Source organism: Lactuca sativa, chromosome 8, assembly GCF_002870075.4.
Source record: "Lactuca sativa cultivar Salinas chromosome 8, Lsat_Salinas_v11, whole genome shotgun sequence".
Lineage (NCBI taxonomy): Eukaryota > Viridiplantae > Streptophyta > Magnoliopsida > Asterales > Asteraceae > Lactuca > Lactuca sativa.
This window is the reverse complement of record NC_056630.2, coordinates 129,686,325-129,701,028: the sequence shown is the minus strand read 5'-3', so window position 1 is coordinate 129,701,028 and position 14,704 is coordinate 129,686,325. Positions and strand designations below refer to the sequence as shown.

At 39.2% G+C, this 14,704-nt stretch overlaps 1 protein-coding gene across 1 annotated transcript; it reads left to right on the top strand.

The window, feature by feature from the left end:
• The first annotated feature begins 1,390 nt into the window (after positions 1 to 1,390).
• Positions 1,391 to 2,943, top strand: LOC111917106 (uncharacterized). Its single transcript, XM_023912770.1, has 2 exons — positions 1,391 to 2,122; positions 2,488 to 2,943. The coding sequence occupies exons 1-2, from the start codon at positions 1,391 to 1,393 to the stop codon at positions 2,941 to 2,943; spliced, it is 1,188 nt and encodes a 395-aa protein (XP_023768538.1).
• Positions 2,944 to 14,704: the final 11,761 nt, after the last annotated feature.

Genomic DNA, 14,704 nt, shown 5'->3' with positions numbered 1-14,704 from the left:
AATGAAGACTCAAACTGCAATCATAGTGATGGGACTTTCAACTACTTCATAAATTCTTGAAACATTGTGTGATATTTAATGATCCTTCATTAAATAAGAAAAACATTCGCATAAATATTCGTTTTGTAGCATATGATCGTTTCAGTTCTTCTTTTCAAATAAACCTTTTGTCAGACCTATTTTAGGTGTGATGCCAAAATAAAATAGTTTCCAATAAAATAAATCCTTTTAGAAAATCTTTTCCTTAAACTGTCTTTTCCACTTACCCCCGAAAATGTCACATCCGTTCCAAATTCCACCATTATTTAACAGGTTATCGCCCCTCACCACATGTTCTTCAAACATGGGGTATTGGGCCTGACATTTCATTAAATGCCATTTTTGAAAATAACAAAAAAAACTATTAGTTAAATATTTTGTGGCTGATAATGATTTCCTTAATAAAAAAAAACTGAAAGGTTTTTATCCTTAACCACTTTTCTTTAGGGTTAAAACAATAAATATTTGAAATCCGCCACTATAAAAATCCTCTTTTTCTCACCAAGAAAGTTTTACGCTTTCTGATCTCTCAAAGACGAACAACTTCTCTTTTTCCTTCTTGCACTTAAAGTTTTCCTACAAGTTCTTCAACTTTTCAAAATGATGAAATCAGGACTCTCAAAAGAACCATCAAAAGCATTATCCTCTGCTCAACCAATTGGTTCTGATTCCATCACACGGAACCAATCGCCTTTAATTGCATCTAGAAATTTTATGGCAATTTTCGATGATCATCCTTCCTACAATGACTCGATTCGTCTCATGATCAAGTTCATCTCCAATCATCCACTCTTTGGTCCTTTCGACGCATTTACTGATGTGGTTCCCATCTCCACATTGTTCAAATGTGCATTCTCAACCTATAACCTTATTGATAATCTTCAAGAAGTTCATCTGAACTTGATGGATGACTCTTTGGTCATCTTGACCAAAGACAAGTTTCTTACTACAATCAACCTCCTGGTGCATCCCTCAACAAAGTTCTTTTCCCCAAGTGTCACAGATATCACCTCCACACTGTATCAAATGGGATACCAAAAGCAGATCAAAGGTATTGGAGAATTCAAGAAAACCCAACGGCTTGTGGTATGACAATTTGTGTGCTATTTCGTGATCCGCAGTCTGTCTGGACGAACCGAAGGCACAGACAACATGAGCCTCAAACTACTTGAGATAGTATGGAGCATCTTCACGGGTCATGATGTCAACTATGGTCAAATACTATGGGATGATTTTCTCTAGTACATCCCTAAGGAGACTCCAAAGGAAAATCCAACCGAGTTGACTTTTGCAAGGTTTTGGGCGCTGTGCATTTCAGATCTTCATTCAGACGCCAACATCAGTATGGGCAATGACATCTACTTTTTTTTTCACACGCAATCTCAAAAGGTACGCTCCTTCTAAAGATCAATCTATCTTTGGACCAATCAGACATTTACCCATTCATATCTTGACTATAGTTGGACTTGAGACCCAAATAGTCACATATCATATTGAGGCTACGGAAAGTATTGACCCATACCTTTCTACCCCACCTATCCCAAGTCAGAACATATTCGCCTCCACCGCACCCACTCAACCAGAGCAATCCATAGCTCCATCTTCTACCACTTTATCTCATCTACCCTTAGCTCAAAGGCAAAAGAAGTTAGCCTCAGCCAAGCAAGACCCCCGCAACAAGGAAAGAACACAAGAAACAGGTGAAACCCCCAATAAATTTAAAGAATCCAAGAAAGCTAAAGCTCCCAAGGGAGCAGAACCCTCTAAGAAGCAAAAAATCCCACAGGTTGTCTCATCAGATGATGACTCCGAGTCCAATCAATCTTCTGATGATTCTGATCTCGACTCTGCTCCTATCACCATTCTCAAGAAAAGGAAAACCAAATCCACTGGCCAAATGCGTGACCGGACTGATACCTTAGCCTCTCAAAAGGCTCCGGTAGTCATTGGGGTCCCCGCAGACCCATTTGCTACTACCCTATCTAGCTACTCGAACACAACAAGTGTGCACGTTTCATCTCAAAATGGAGACTCTCCCCCAACTAGATCCCAAGAGGATCTAACTGGTTCTTCTCGCTCTAAGGTCTCCAGGGCTTCCAGACTTCATTTCTTTCAAGAATCGGACTTGCGCTGCATTTTAGACGTTGTAATCTAAACACTTAATAGACTTACCCAACCGCATGGCGATTCTTCAGCCCATGCCAAAACGGAGCCAAGGCCAAACTTGACCACGGGTCAAGGAGACCAAGGAAGCTCCGGAAATCCTACTCGGCTTACATCGTTTCTAGGTGGTTTAAGAACAGTGAGCACAAATTTGCAAGGATCTATGAACCCGAGGGACACCTCGGTGCGTTATCAAGGATTTGACGGTGATGATTCTAATGATTCTTTGAGACATTACAAATCAGTCTCAGAATCCAAAGTTCAGAAGTATGCCGCTTTCTGTAGGGCATTTCAAGCGAGAAAGGATCAACAAACTATGCAGCTTCAACAGAAGAAGCAGGAAAATCAGACGTTGCCAAATACTGGGCCGACACCATAAATAATGCCAATACGGTTGCAACAATTCTAAAGGTCCAGAACTGGATGGGCGAAATGGCTGAGATCATCCACAAAGCTCAGTCCAATCCAGATGGTGTAGGTTCATCCAGAACTCCTCCAACAACTGCTGATAATAACTCTCAAGAAGATGGAACCGCAATTGAAGTCAGTTCTGCACCAACCTTTGGCTTCGATGACTTCGACATGAATGAGGTCAATCAACCAGAACAGTCAGACGATGTCATGATGATTTTCGATGAAGAAGAAGAGTCAAGCGGATCTCAGTATTCCACTTCTAAGCCCAAGGAGAAGAAGAAGAAAAAGAAGCAAGCTGTTTCCAGAAAGGAATTCATGTCTCTATAAGACAAAGTAGATCAGATTCTTACTGCTGTCAAATCTCCCCAACCACAATCTGAGGACTTGCCTGGCCTGCAGTCTCTCATCGACCGCAATGAAAGACTGGAAGCTAGAGAGTGTCTTGCTGCAGAACACATCTCTCTCAAAGTGGAAATGGGCATCCGAGCCCTGGATAACAACCGCAAAGCTGATCATCAACACTTCATCTCCACTGCTGAAAAAATTATCTCTGAAGTATCCTCCATCAAATCTGATCTTCAGAACATCATTTCGGATCAATCCTCTCAGTCCCAGAAAGTTGTTGAAGAAACGCACAATGCGTATGAATCTGCAATTTTGGTCCTACAGACAACCATCAACAACCTCCGTAGGTCACTACCCTCCAACTTTCACGGTCCTGAAATCCTGCACCTCACCAAGGAGATTCACTGATTGCTCTTTAACCTCATGATCGAAAACAACCAACAACTTACTGATGCACTAAAGGCTCAATTTGATGAAGTATGTGGAAAATTGATGGCCTTAGGCAATGGCTTGAGGAAGTACCAATTGCTCCTTCCTCAAGAGGGGGAAGTGAAGACCAAACCTCGGATCGAATCTCTCATCAGCATTCTCACCCGCACTCTCCCATCAAGTCTAAAGAACCAACTCCTCAACGTTCACCGCAACCATCTCCACAAAAGAAAACACCAGTTCTCTCTCCTCATAAGAGTCCAAGTCATCAGTCTCCACCGCAACAAACACCAATTCAAGAACCTCATCCTTCTCCAGAGCGACCCGGGACTCCCCCTCATTTCAAGAACTTAGCTTCTTACATGTCATTAGAACACTCAGTCGACTCTCTCGGAACCAAACAAAAGAAAGCTGATTGGAGATCAACCAAATACGCTGAGTTGATCTGGAGGGAAAATGGAGTTGATATCACAATGTATGAATCCCTCATCAACTCCTGGGTCAATCCGCATAGAAGATTACTGGATGACGACTACAAGCCTTACCTCATGTAACATACACGTTCAGTTATCGTGTAATGTAAATTATAAAAGTGAATAATATTATGAAAAATTATGTTAATTTGAATGTTGAGTTCTAACATATGATTTTCACTAGAAATGAAGTAAAACTATGCTTAGAATATTCAGAAAGTATTAGAAGTCTTATGACATTCCAATCAAATGTCAAATGGTGAAATTTAACGAAAATATCAAATTTGAAATAAGTAAAATTTTATTATTGAAATTTGTAGATAATCTCATTAGAAACATGTAGGTGAAAACCTCATTGAAATCTGAGTTATAACGAAGAAGTAATGACCAATCGAAAATCCGCGACAAAACCGGCACGTCGTCGAATGATGTAAAAAGTGAGTTTTTGATAAACTACTTTTTAGCCTTAGTGATCTAAATTAATGTCTTAGTATCTATTAAACCGAGAATTTTCATAAAAAGAACGCCAAAATCTGACTTCGTATCAGGAAGTTTTGATTTTTCTAAGATTCAGCTTAGCAGTAGACAGCTAAAAACTCGAATTTTAGATCGAGTGATTTTTAGCCGCAGCAACCTAAACGAGAATTGAAGATCTCATCAATAGTAGTACAACGGTAAAAAATCGGACGAAAACGGATGTCAGATGAAGAAGTTATGAATTTTTAACGGATTTTCCTGTCCCGGTCTGTTAAAAATAATAATATTAAAAATAAAGTCAAAATTAGCTGACGAAGTCTAAACGAAAGTTGTAGAGCATAATTTGCCTTACGCGTGTATATAAAGAACGTCAAAAACGGAGCTCGTATGCAAAAGTTATGGATTTTATAAGTTTTTGGAACAAAAATCGAGAATAATTGCGAAATCCGAGAAAAATCGCATGGCCTGAGTTCGGCCACGTCACCCTCGCTCCTCACGCGACACATATCCGATGCGAGCCACGTTAGGCGCACCCCATGTCCGATGTCGATGACTTAGCCGAAGACCATCCGACGCGTGTGCACCCCCGTGTCCGAAGCAACTGTGTCATCCGAGACGCTGGACCAATCCGAAGCGCACACCTGTTCCGACCCTCGCATCCAAGCCTCGCCTTCTGCCACGTGTACCGAGCCTCGCAGCCACCTGCCCTCTTCTTCTTGCTTCTGATATGAGGCTCGCACCTATATAAAGGGTGCGAGACCTCCCGGTTTTTGTTGGAATTTATGCCACTTTGCACCCCTAATTTCATATTTGAGCTACTTCCACTTCCCCCCGAAGCCCCGATATCAATTTTAGCACCCGAAACACGTCCCAAAGTGCCTGGAGACCCCGAGAAATTTATCTTTTTGGTTTGAAGCTCAACCTTTGCAAAGCCCGCATTTCAATATATCTCCTGATTTTTATAGAAGAAAGTTATTTATAGTAACGAAGTGCTGCCCAAATGACTATTTTAACCCCCGGTTATTTCACGGGGAGTTTAATATATAGGAACAATTGTATGTTATGTGTTATATGTGCTATGTGTTTTTCAGTGTTATTATTCCGGGTTATTTTCCCGTGTTATTTTTATTCGCTATTTTTAATAGCAAAGTAATACCTTTGACCATGTGATCAGTGAAAGGACTTAGATTCACATTGGTACTGGTATGTAGCCTCTGGCCATGTAGAACATGTCTCCGTAAGAGAAGGATTTCTATTCTATGGTATTGGCAGAAGGTTAGACAGGGCTATAAGCCTGAAATCTACCAAAATGTTAATCCAAAGTTGATGTCTTCTGTTCCATTTGGGCCAAAGCTTTATTGATGTATATCAAGTATGGAAATTGTTATGTCTCATTGATTATATATCTTTGAATCAAATCAATGATTGATATGGAAAGTTTGTCACATGATTCACATATTTCTTTGTTGTTCCTTGTTCCTCTTTGCTTCTGGCATATTGAAGTATATATATGGCATAACGTTATATTGTATCTATTATTGAACTCACTAAGCATCACCTCTTACCCTCTCAATGTTTAACAAATTGCAGGAGATAAGCATCCAATATAGTTATATACCGATAGAAGATTTTTGAATAGTTTGAAACTATTGTATTGATAGAAGATTTTTGAATAGTTTGAAACTATTGTATTTTGTTCTCCCATATGTATAAAACTATAGAATCCTGGGAAGTTATGTAATATATATAACACTTTGAAATAGTCGGTTTGTATCCAGTAGTTTGTAATCACTTTATCAATATGAAATATTGTTTTTATGAACATGCATGTAGCATGCTTCGGAGTAGCAATTTTCAAGTATGAAAGTGTGGGTCTTTCAATCATGGCATCAAAGCAGTAGTTTAGGTGAACTAAATTCCACGAATTGATATTTAGACTTAAACTATTGGAAGTTCAATATATGAATGGATTCATTGTAAGTATATGGATATAAACCATAGGAAATATTTAAGTAAAAGTATTAGGTAATGATAAACCCTAATGTTCTAAAATACAATGTTACTCCATATTGCAGAGCAATGGCTCAACAGGTTAGTAGCCATACCCCTAAGGTTGGTGGAGGTCCTCAACCCGAGGAAGTGAATACTCCAGTATCTCGTCATGAGGAGTAAATTTTGGGTAAACTTATCGGTGTTAGTCGACAGACTCTCGAAGAACACAAAAAGAATGGTGATAAAGGAAAAGAGAAAGCCACTAGAGAATCTTCAAATGGGGAGGTGAAGCATCCCTCGTTCAAATATTTCAAGAGTAGTGGTGCTATAGACTTTTCCGGTGTTCATAATCCCATTGTTGTTCTTACCTTGATCCAGAACACAAAGAAAGTGTTTCGTATTTCTCAGGTGGATAATGAAGACAAGGCTAATTATGCTTCTGTAATACTCATCGGAGAAGCCTTGGTCTGTTGGGAAGCAACATATGAAGCTCTCAACGGGTTAGACCAGGAGAATTTATCATGGGAAATGTTCAAAACTCATTTTATAGAGAAGTATTGTCCTCTAGACATGAGGAGGAGATTGGAGAAGGAATTCCTCGAGTTTAAACAGGGAGGAATGACTGTGAATGAGTATGAAACTCAGTTTAATCAAAGAGCAAGGTTTGCTACAAAGTATATTCTAACTGAAGATGGAAAATTCAGTTATTCATGGAGGGACTACGACATGAAATCCACGATTTCGTTTCCAATCGAGAAGTTCTGTCATTCGATAAAGTCGTTGAGTATACTCGAGGACACGAGCATGAATTAGAAATACATGGTGCCACTTTTACTGTTCTGAAGCATCCGTATACTGAAAGAACTGTTCATGTTCCTTCTTTTCTACTAGCTCAATCCGTTCGGACTGAACCTGGTAATCAAGTGCAAACTCAAAATGCCTCTCGCGGACACGGTAGATCACAATCTTTTTCTATTCAATCGCCTTCGTGTCGTGTTTATGGAAGGAATCATCGGGCCAATGCAAAATAGACAAGGAATCCATTGTCTGTTATGGATGTGGAGAAAAGGGTCATATAAAGCCAGCTTGCCCAAGAAAGGATGTTACTTGCTATGCATGTGGTATTACTGGCCACAAGAAGCGTTTTTGCCCTACTCTTACTAGTCAGATGACGAGAAGTCAAGCTTTTGTTCAACAGCCAGCGAGAAGCCAAGCCCCTGTTCAACAATCAAAGGGTACTCCAACTAAAAAGGAGGAGGTGCCAAAAGCTAAGGTTCGTGCATTCCAGATTACCTCAGAGGAGGCACGCGAGGACCCAAATATTGTGACAGGTACATTTCTTGTCAACTCTAGACCTGCTCACATCTTATTTGATTCTGGTGCCTCATATTCTTTTGTTTCTTATGAATTTGTGCATTCCTTTCAAATTGCTTGCTATATACTCGCACAACCATTTCACGTAGATACTGCGGGAAGTATATCATTACTTGTTGATAAAGTCTATAGGGATTGTGTTATAGAAATTAAAGGATATAATTTTCTTGCTAACCTGATCCCTATCTCCTTTCACAACTTTGATATTATTCTCGGTATGGATTGGTTATCAAAGAACCACGCAGAACTCTTGTGTTATGAAAAGATAGTACGCATTCCTATTGAAGGGGAGAATCCTATCTATGTCTACGGTGAACAAAGAATCTTAAAAATAATCTCTTTCCTCAAAGCTCGTAAATTCATATCGAAAGGGTGTTCTATCTATCTGGCCTACACAGTTGATGTCTCAAAAGAGGAGAAGAAAACGGTAAATGATGTTCCCGTTGTTAATGAATATCCTGATGTTTTCCCCGATGACTTGCCTGGACTTCCTTCAGACAGGCAAGTAGAATTCTGAATTGACCTAGTGCCTGGTGCTGCTCCGATTGCAAAGACTCCTTATCGTCTTGCGCCAACAGAGATGAAAGAAATGATGATCCAACTGCAGGAATTACTTGACAAAGGCTTTATCCAACCGAGTACCTCTCCCTGGGGTGCTCCGGTATTGTTTTTCAAGAAGAAGTACGGATCAAGGCGGATGTGCATTGATTATCGTGAGTTGAATAAGGTGACTATCAAGAACAAGTACCCACTACCTCGCATTGATGATTTATTTGATCAACTTCAAGGTGTTAGCTATTTCTCGAAGATTGATTTAAGATCTGGCTATCATCAGTTGAAATTTCACGATCAGGATGTACCAAAGACTGCTTTTCATACTCGATATGGGAATTATGAATTCCTTGTTATGCCGTTTGGTTTAACAAATGCTCATGCTATATTTATGGATATGATGAATCGGGTATGCCGCCCAATGCTCAATAAATCTGTCATCGTATTCATTAACGATATTCTTATCTATTCCAAGTATGAAGCTGATCATGCCATTCATATTCGTGCGGTATTGGAACTTCTTCGAAAGGAGAAACTATATGCTAAATTCTCAAAATGTGAATTTTGGCTTCGTCAAGTTCAATTTCTCGGCCATGTGATTTCTAGTGACGGTGTATCCGTAGATCCTATCAAAATCAAAGCTATTCAAAATTGGGAAGTGCCCCGTAATGCTTCCAAAATTCGTAGTTTCTTGGGTCTCGCTGGATATTATCGGAGATTCATTAAAGACTTTTCTCGTACAACCGTACCTCTCACAAGTGTTACATGGAAGGAAGTGAAGTTCAAATGGGGTGAAGCCCAAGAAAAAGCTTTCTCAACTTTAAAAGATCTTTTAACTCATGCTCCAATCTTATCACTCCCAGAAGGTGATGATGATTTCTCCGTATATAGCGATGCTTCAATATTGGGACTCAGTTGTGTGTTGATGCGACGTGGTAAAGTGATAGCATATGCCTCAACACAACTGAAAGATTATGAAAAGAATTATCCCACTCAAGATCTCGAACTCGCTGCAGTGGTATTCTCCTTAAAGCCTTGGAGGCATTATCTTTTTGGTACAAAATTCCAATTATTTACCGACCACAAAAGTCTCAAGTACATATTCAGTAAGCAAACTTTGAATATGAGACAACAACGAGCCATGGAGCTGATCAAAGATTATGACTGTGAAATCTTATATCATCCTGGAAAAGCCAACGTACTTTCCAATGCACTTAGCAGAAAGGTTTATAGTAATAGTATGTGTTATGTTATTACTCATACTATAGTAAAATTCACTATTTTAGATGAACTAGAGAAATGGCAAGAAGTCTTAGTGTTCCTGTATGGAAATGGGAAGAACTGTCCATGGATTTTATTACCAAATTGCCAAAGACTGCTAGATAGCACGATAGCATTTGGGTAATCGTCGACCACCTGACTACAAGTGCTCATTTTCTTGCCATGCGTGAAACGGCTCCAATGGAGAAATACGTACAAGTATACTAGGATGAAATTGTTGCAAGACATGGTGTGCCACTAAAGATCATTTCTGATCGTGATACTCACTTCACTTCTCACTTTTGGGCAAGTATGCAACGTGAATTGGGATCTCGAGTTTCTCTCAGCACAGCTTATCATCCCCAGACAGATGGTCAGACGGAGAAAAAAATCTAAACAGTAGAAGATATGCTTCGTGCATGTGTCTTGGAGTTTGGTGGTAACTTGGATAAATACTTACCTCTTGTCGAATTTTCGTATAATAACAGTTACCACGCTTTAATCAAAATGGCACCATATGAAGCATTATATGGTTGCAAATGTCGTACGCCATTATGTTGGCGAGACATAGGACAGGAGATCCTTGGAGGCCCTGAAATGAGTCAAGACACCACCGACAAGATTCAAATTGCACGGGAAAGAATGAAAGCAGCCCAGGATCGACAAAAATCCTATACAGAAAAGAGGAGATGACCCATAGAATTCTAAGTGGGTGATTTTGTAATGCTAAAAGTATCCTCGTGGAAAGGCAATATGCGATTTGGGAAGAAAGGAAAACTAAGACCTAGATTTGTTGGTCCTTTCAAAATCATCTAGAGAATTGGTAAACAAGCATACCGCTTGGAATTGCCAGAAGATTTGGAAGGTATTCATGATGTGTTTCATGTGAGATATCTGCGCAAATGCTTGAGCATCAATGATGAGACAGTTCCATTATCCGAGGTGAAAGTGGATAATAAGTTAAGATATGTAGAAGAGTCTGAAGAGATCGTGAATAAAAGAAAAACTTATCTACGTAATAAAGAAGTAGATTTGGTGCTTGTCAAGTGGAAACACCATCAAGGCCCAAACTACACTTGGGAAAATAAGAATGAGATAAGATCAAAATATCCCCATTTATTTTAATCGATGTAATTTCGGGGACGAAATCCTAAAAAGGAGGAGGTATTTGTAATATATACGTTCAGTTATCGTGTATTGTAAATTATAAAATTGAATAATATTACGAAATATTATGTGAATTTGAATGTTGAGTTCTAATAGATGGTTTTTACTAGAAAAATGAAGTAAAACTATGCTTAGAATCATTCAGAAAGTATTGGAAGTCTTATGAGATTCCAATCAAATGTCAAATGGTGAAATTTAACGAAAGTATAAAATTTGAAAGAAGTAACATTTTCTTATTGAAAGTTTTAGATAATCTCATTAGAAACATGTAGGCGAAAACCTCATCGAAATCCGAGTTACAACGAAGAAATTATGACCAATCGAAAATCCGCGACAAAACCGACACAGTTCCGAATGACGTAAAAAGTGAGTTTTTATTAAACTATTTTTTAGCCTTAGTGATCTAAACGAAAGTCGTAGTATTTGTTAAACCGAGAATTTTCATAAAAAGGATGCCAAAATATGACTTCGAGAATAATTGCGAAATTCGAGAAAATTGCATGGCCTGAGTTCGGCCACGTCACCCTCGCTCCTCATGCAAGACGTATCCGATGCGAGCCACATCAGGCGCGCCCCATGTCCGAAGTCGATGACTCAGCCGAAGACCATCCGACGCGTGTGCACCCCCGTGTCCAATGCAGCTGTGTCATCCGAGACGCTGGACCAATCCGAAGCGCACACCTGTTCCGACCCTCGCATCCAAGCCTCGCCTTCTGCCACGTGTACCGAGCCTCGCAGCCACCTGCCCTCTTCTTCTTGCTTCTGATATGAGGCTCGCACCTATATAAAGGGTGCGAGACCTCCCGGTTTTTGTTGGAATTTATGCCACTTTGCACCCCTAATTTCATATTTGAGCTACTTCCACTTCCCCCCGAAGCCCCGATATCAATTTTAGCACCCGAAACACGTCCCAAAGTGCCTGGAGACCCCGAGAAATTTATCTTTTTGGTTTGAAGCTCAACCTTTGCAAAGCCCGCATTTCAATATATCTCCTGATTTTTATAGAAGAAAGTTATTTATAGTAACGAAGTGCTGCCCAAATGACTATTTTAACCCCCGGTTATTTCACGGGGAGTTTAATATATAGGAACAATTGTATGTTATGTCTTATATGTGCTATGTGTTTTTCAGTGTTATTATTCCGGGTTATTTTCCCGTGTTATTTTTATTCGCTATTTTTAATAGCAAAGTAATACCTTTGACCATGTGATCAGTGAAAGGACTTAGATTCACATTGGTACTGGTATGTAGCCTCTGGCCATGTAGAACATGTCTCCGTAAGAGAAGGATTTCTATTCTATGGTATTGGCAGAAGGTTAGACAGGGCTATAAGCCTGAAATCTACCAAAATGTTAATCCAAAGTTGATGTCTTCTGTTCCATTTGGGCCAAAGCTTTATTGATGTATATCAAGTATGGAAATTGTTATGTCTCATTGATTATATATCTTTGAATCAAATCAATGATTGATATGGAAAGTTTGTCACATGATTCACATATTTCTTTGTTGTTCCTTGTTCCTCTTTGCTTCTGGCATATTGAAGTATATATATGGCATAACGTTATATTGTATCTATTATTGAACTCACTAAGCATCACCTCTTACCCTCTCAATGTTTAACAAATTGCAGGAGATAAGCATCCAATATAGTTATATACCGATAGAAGATTTTTGAATAGTTTGAAACTATTGTATTGATAGAAGATTTTTGAATAGTTTGAAACTATTGTATTTTGTTCTCCCATATGTATAAAACTATAGAATCCTGGGAAGTTATGTAATATATATAACACTTTGAAATAGTCGGTTTGTATCCAGTAGTTTGTAATCACTTTATCAATATGAAATATTGTTTTTATGAATATGCATGTAGCATGTTTCGGAGTAACAATTTTCAAGTATGAAAGTGTGGGTCTTTCACCTCACATACGCAGAACCTCCTCATGACAGTTATTGGGATATCCCCATCTCTCCAAATGCAAAATACTTCACAGTATTTGAATCATTTGACCGCAGTCTTCCCGATGACAAAAGGTTACCCCTAGAGTTTGAGAGACTCAACAGATTTCATGCCAAGCATGGCTCTTCTATTGAGAAAATTTGGTCGAATGATAGGCCCACCGCCGTCAAAAACTACAAACCTAGAAAATTCATGAACGAAGAGTTCATTCAATACACTCTCACCAGAATAAACTCAGACTACATCCGAATCCAAGCTGCTTTCCTTTGCATGAAGCCGGAGGAAATCTTCCTGATTGCAAAGGTTTTTCAGAACAAGACTGTAAAACACCCAAAAATGCATATTGCGTATGAAAGGGCCTGCACCTTTCTAAAAACGACTGTGTGCGAATTTGCAAGGATTCATGCGGACATCCACCCGACACTTGCTCAGAAGTTCAACCTTCCTCCTTTTGAACAAACTTCAGTCCTGAATGAAGGATTTCAAGAAAGATCCCTTGGAGCAACGAACTTCCCAGATCTTGGAGTCATTTTCAAACGCAAGAATGATGAAACAAAATATTTCATCCCAATGACTGCCATGAACCGCATGACCCGAAAGCAATTGGAGGTCAATCAGACTATAGTTAACAAATCAAAACACACAACCGCTGAAGTAAAGTTTGAAATCTCAAGGAGAATCACATGGCTCAAGGAAGTCAGGAAGTTCTAGTGGATTCTCATCAAGTTCCTCAAGCTCAACACTTGAAAGAAAAGTTGAAGAGGTCACTTAGGGGAAATTGTTGAGACATAAAAGCGACCCTCTTAAACTTAAAAGAGATCCGAAGCTGCTTTCAGCAACCACAGTCAATCTCAACACCGTAATCAAGATCAGCAACTGCAGTCATCAATTCTTAGTTTTAGTCTTTTATCTGTTTTTCTATGAGTACTTTTCTTTATCCAATGTGCCCTACGTGGCAACTCTTAACAGATTAGACTATTCGTAATCTTCGAGTCTCTATAAATAGAGTTCTCTCTTTCTCAATGAAAATACACCTCTTACGCATCTTGAATATTATCACTCATCTTACTCTCTTCTTACTTATCACGCGAATATAATCGTAACTGTTTGTAATCTCTCTTCGGAGCAAGTCTTTCTAGACTTAATCACTAAGTTTGATCTCACTTACTAACTTGGTCTGATTGCATTCCTTGTTAAGAATCAACTTAAGTGTATACTTGATATAATACTTGTTGTCTTTTATATTTCCTTATATTTCCGCATCTAACCTTCTAACTTCCTAACTCTAACTTATTATTATTGTTGAGCTTTAATGATCCTTTGAGTTAAACGTTATTTCGCATGATCACTTGTTATATCGTTTGTTCAAGTGTGACTCAAGTTTTTCTCTCAACATTGCCTCCTACTCAGGCCCCCTACGGAAACTAACTGTCTTCTTCATCATCTTGGTCAATGGAACTGCTATCATAGATAATTTCTCGGTGAATCTATGAGAATACCTAGCTAAACCCAAGAAGCCCCAAATCTCAGATGGAGACTTCGGAATCTCCCATTGCGTGACGACCTCAATCTTGGGGAATCAACTAATATCCCCTTCTCATTAACAAGGAGCCCCAAAAACTGAACCTCGTGCAACTAGAACTCGCACTTAGCATAAAGCCTCTCATTCCTCAAAGTCTCCAGAACCTCTCGCAGATGATCCTCATGCTGCTTCTTTGTCTTAAAATAGAATAATATATCATCAATAAATACAATAACAGACGTATCCAACATCGGTTTACACATACGTTTCATAAGATCCATGAATGTGGCTGGGCATTGGTGAGCCTAAAAGGCGTCACCACGAACTCGTAATGACCATAATGAGTCCTAAAAGCAGTCTTCTGGATATCCTCATCTCTTACTCTCATTTGGTGGTAGCCTGAATTCATATCGATCTTGGAGAACCAAGACACACCATGTAACTGGACGTATAAATCATCAATCCTCGGAAGTGGATAACGGTTCTTCACCGTTAGCTTGTTCAGCTACCAATAATTGATGCACATCCTGTGGAATC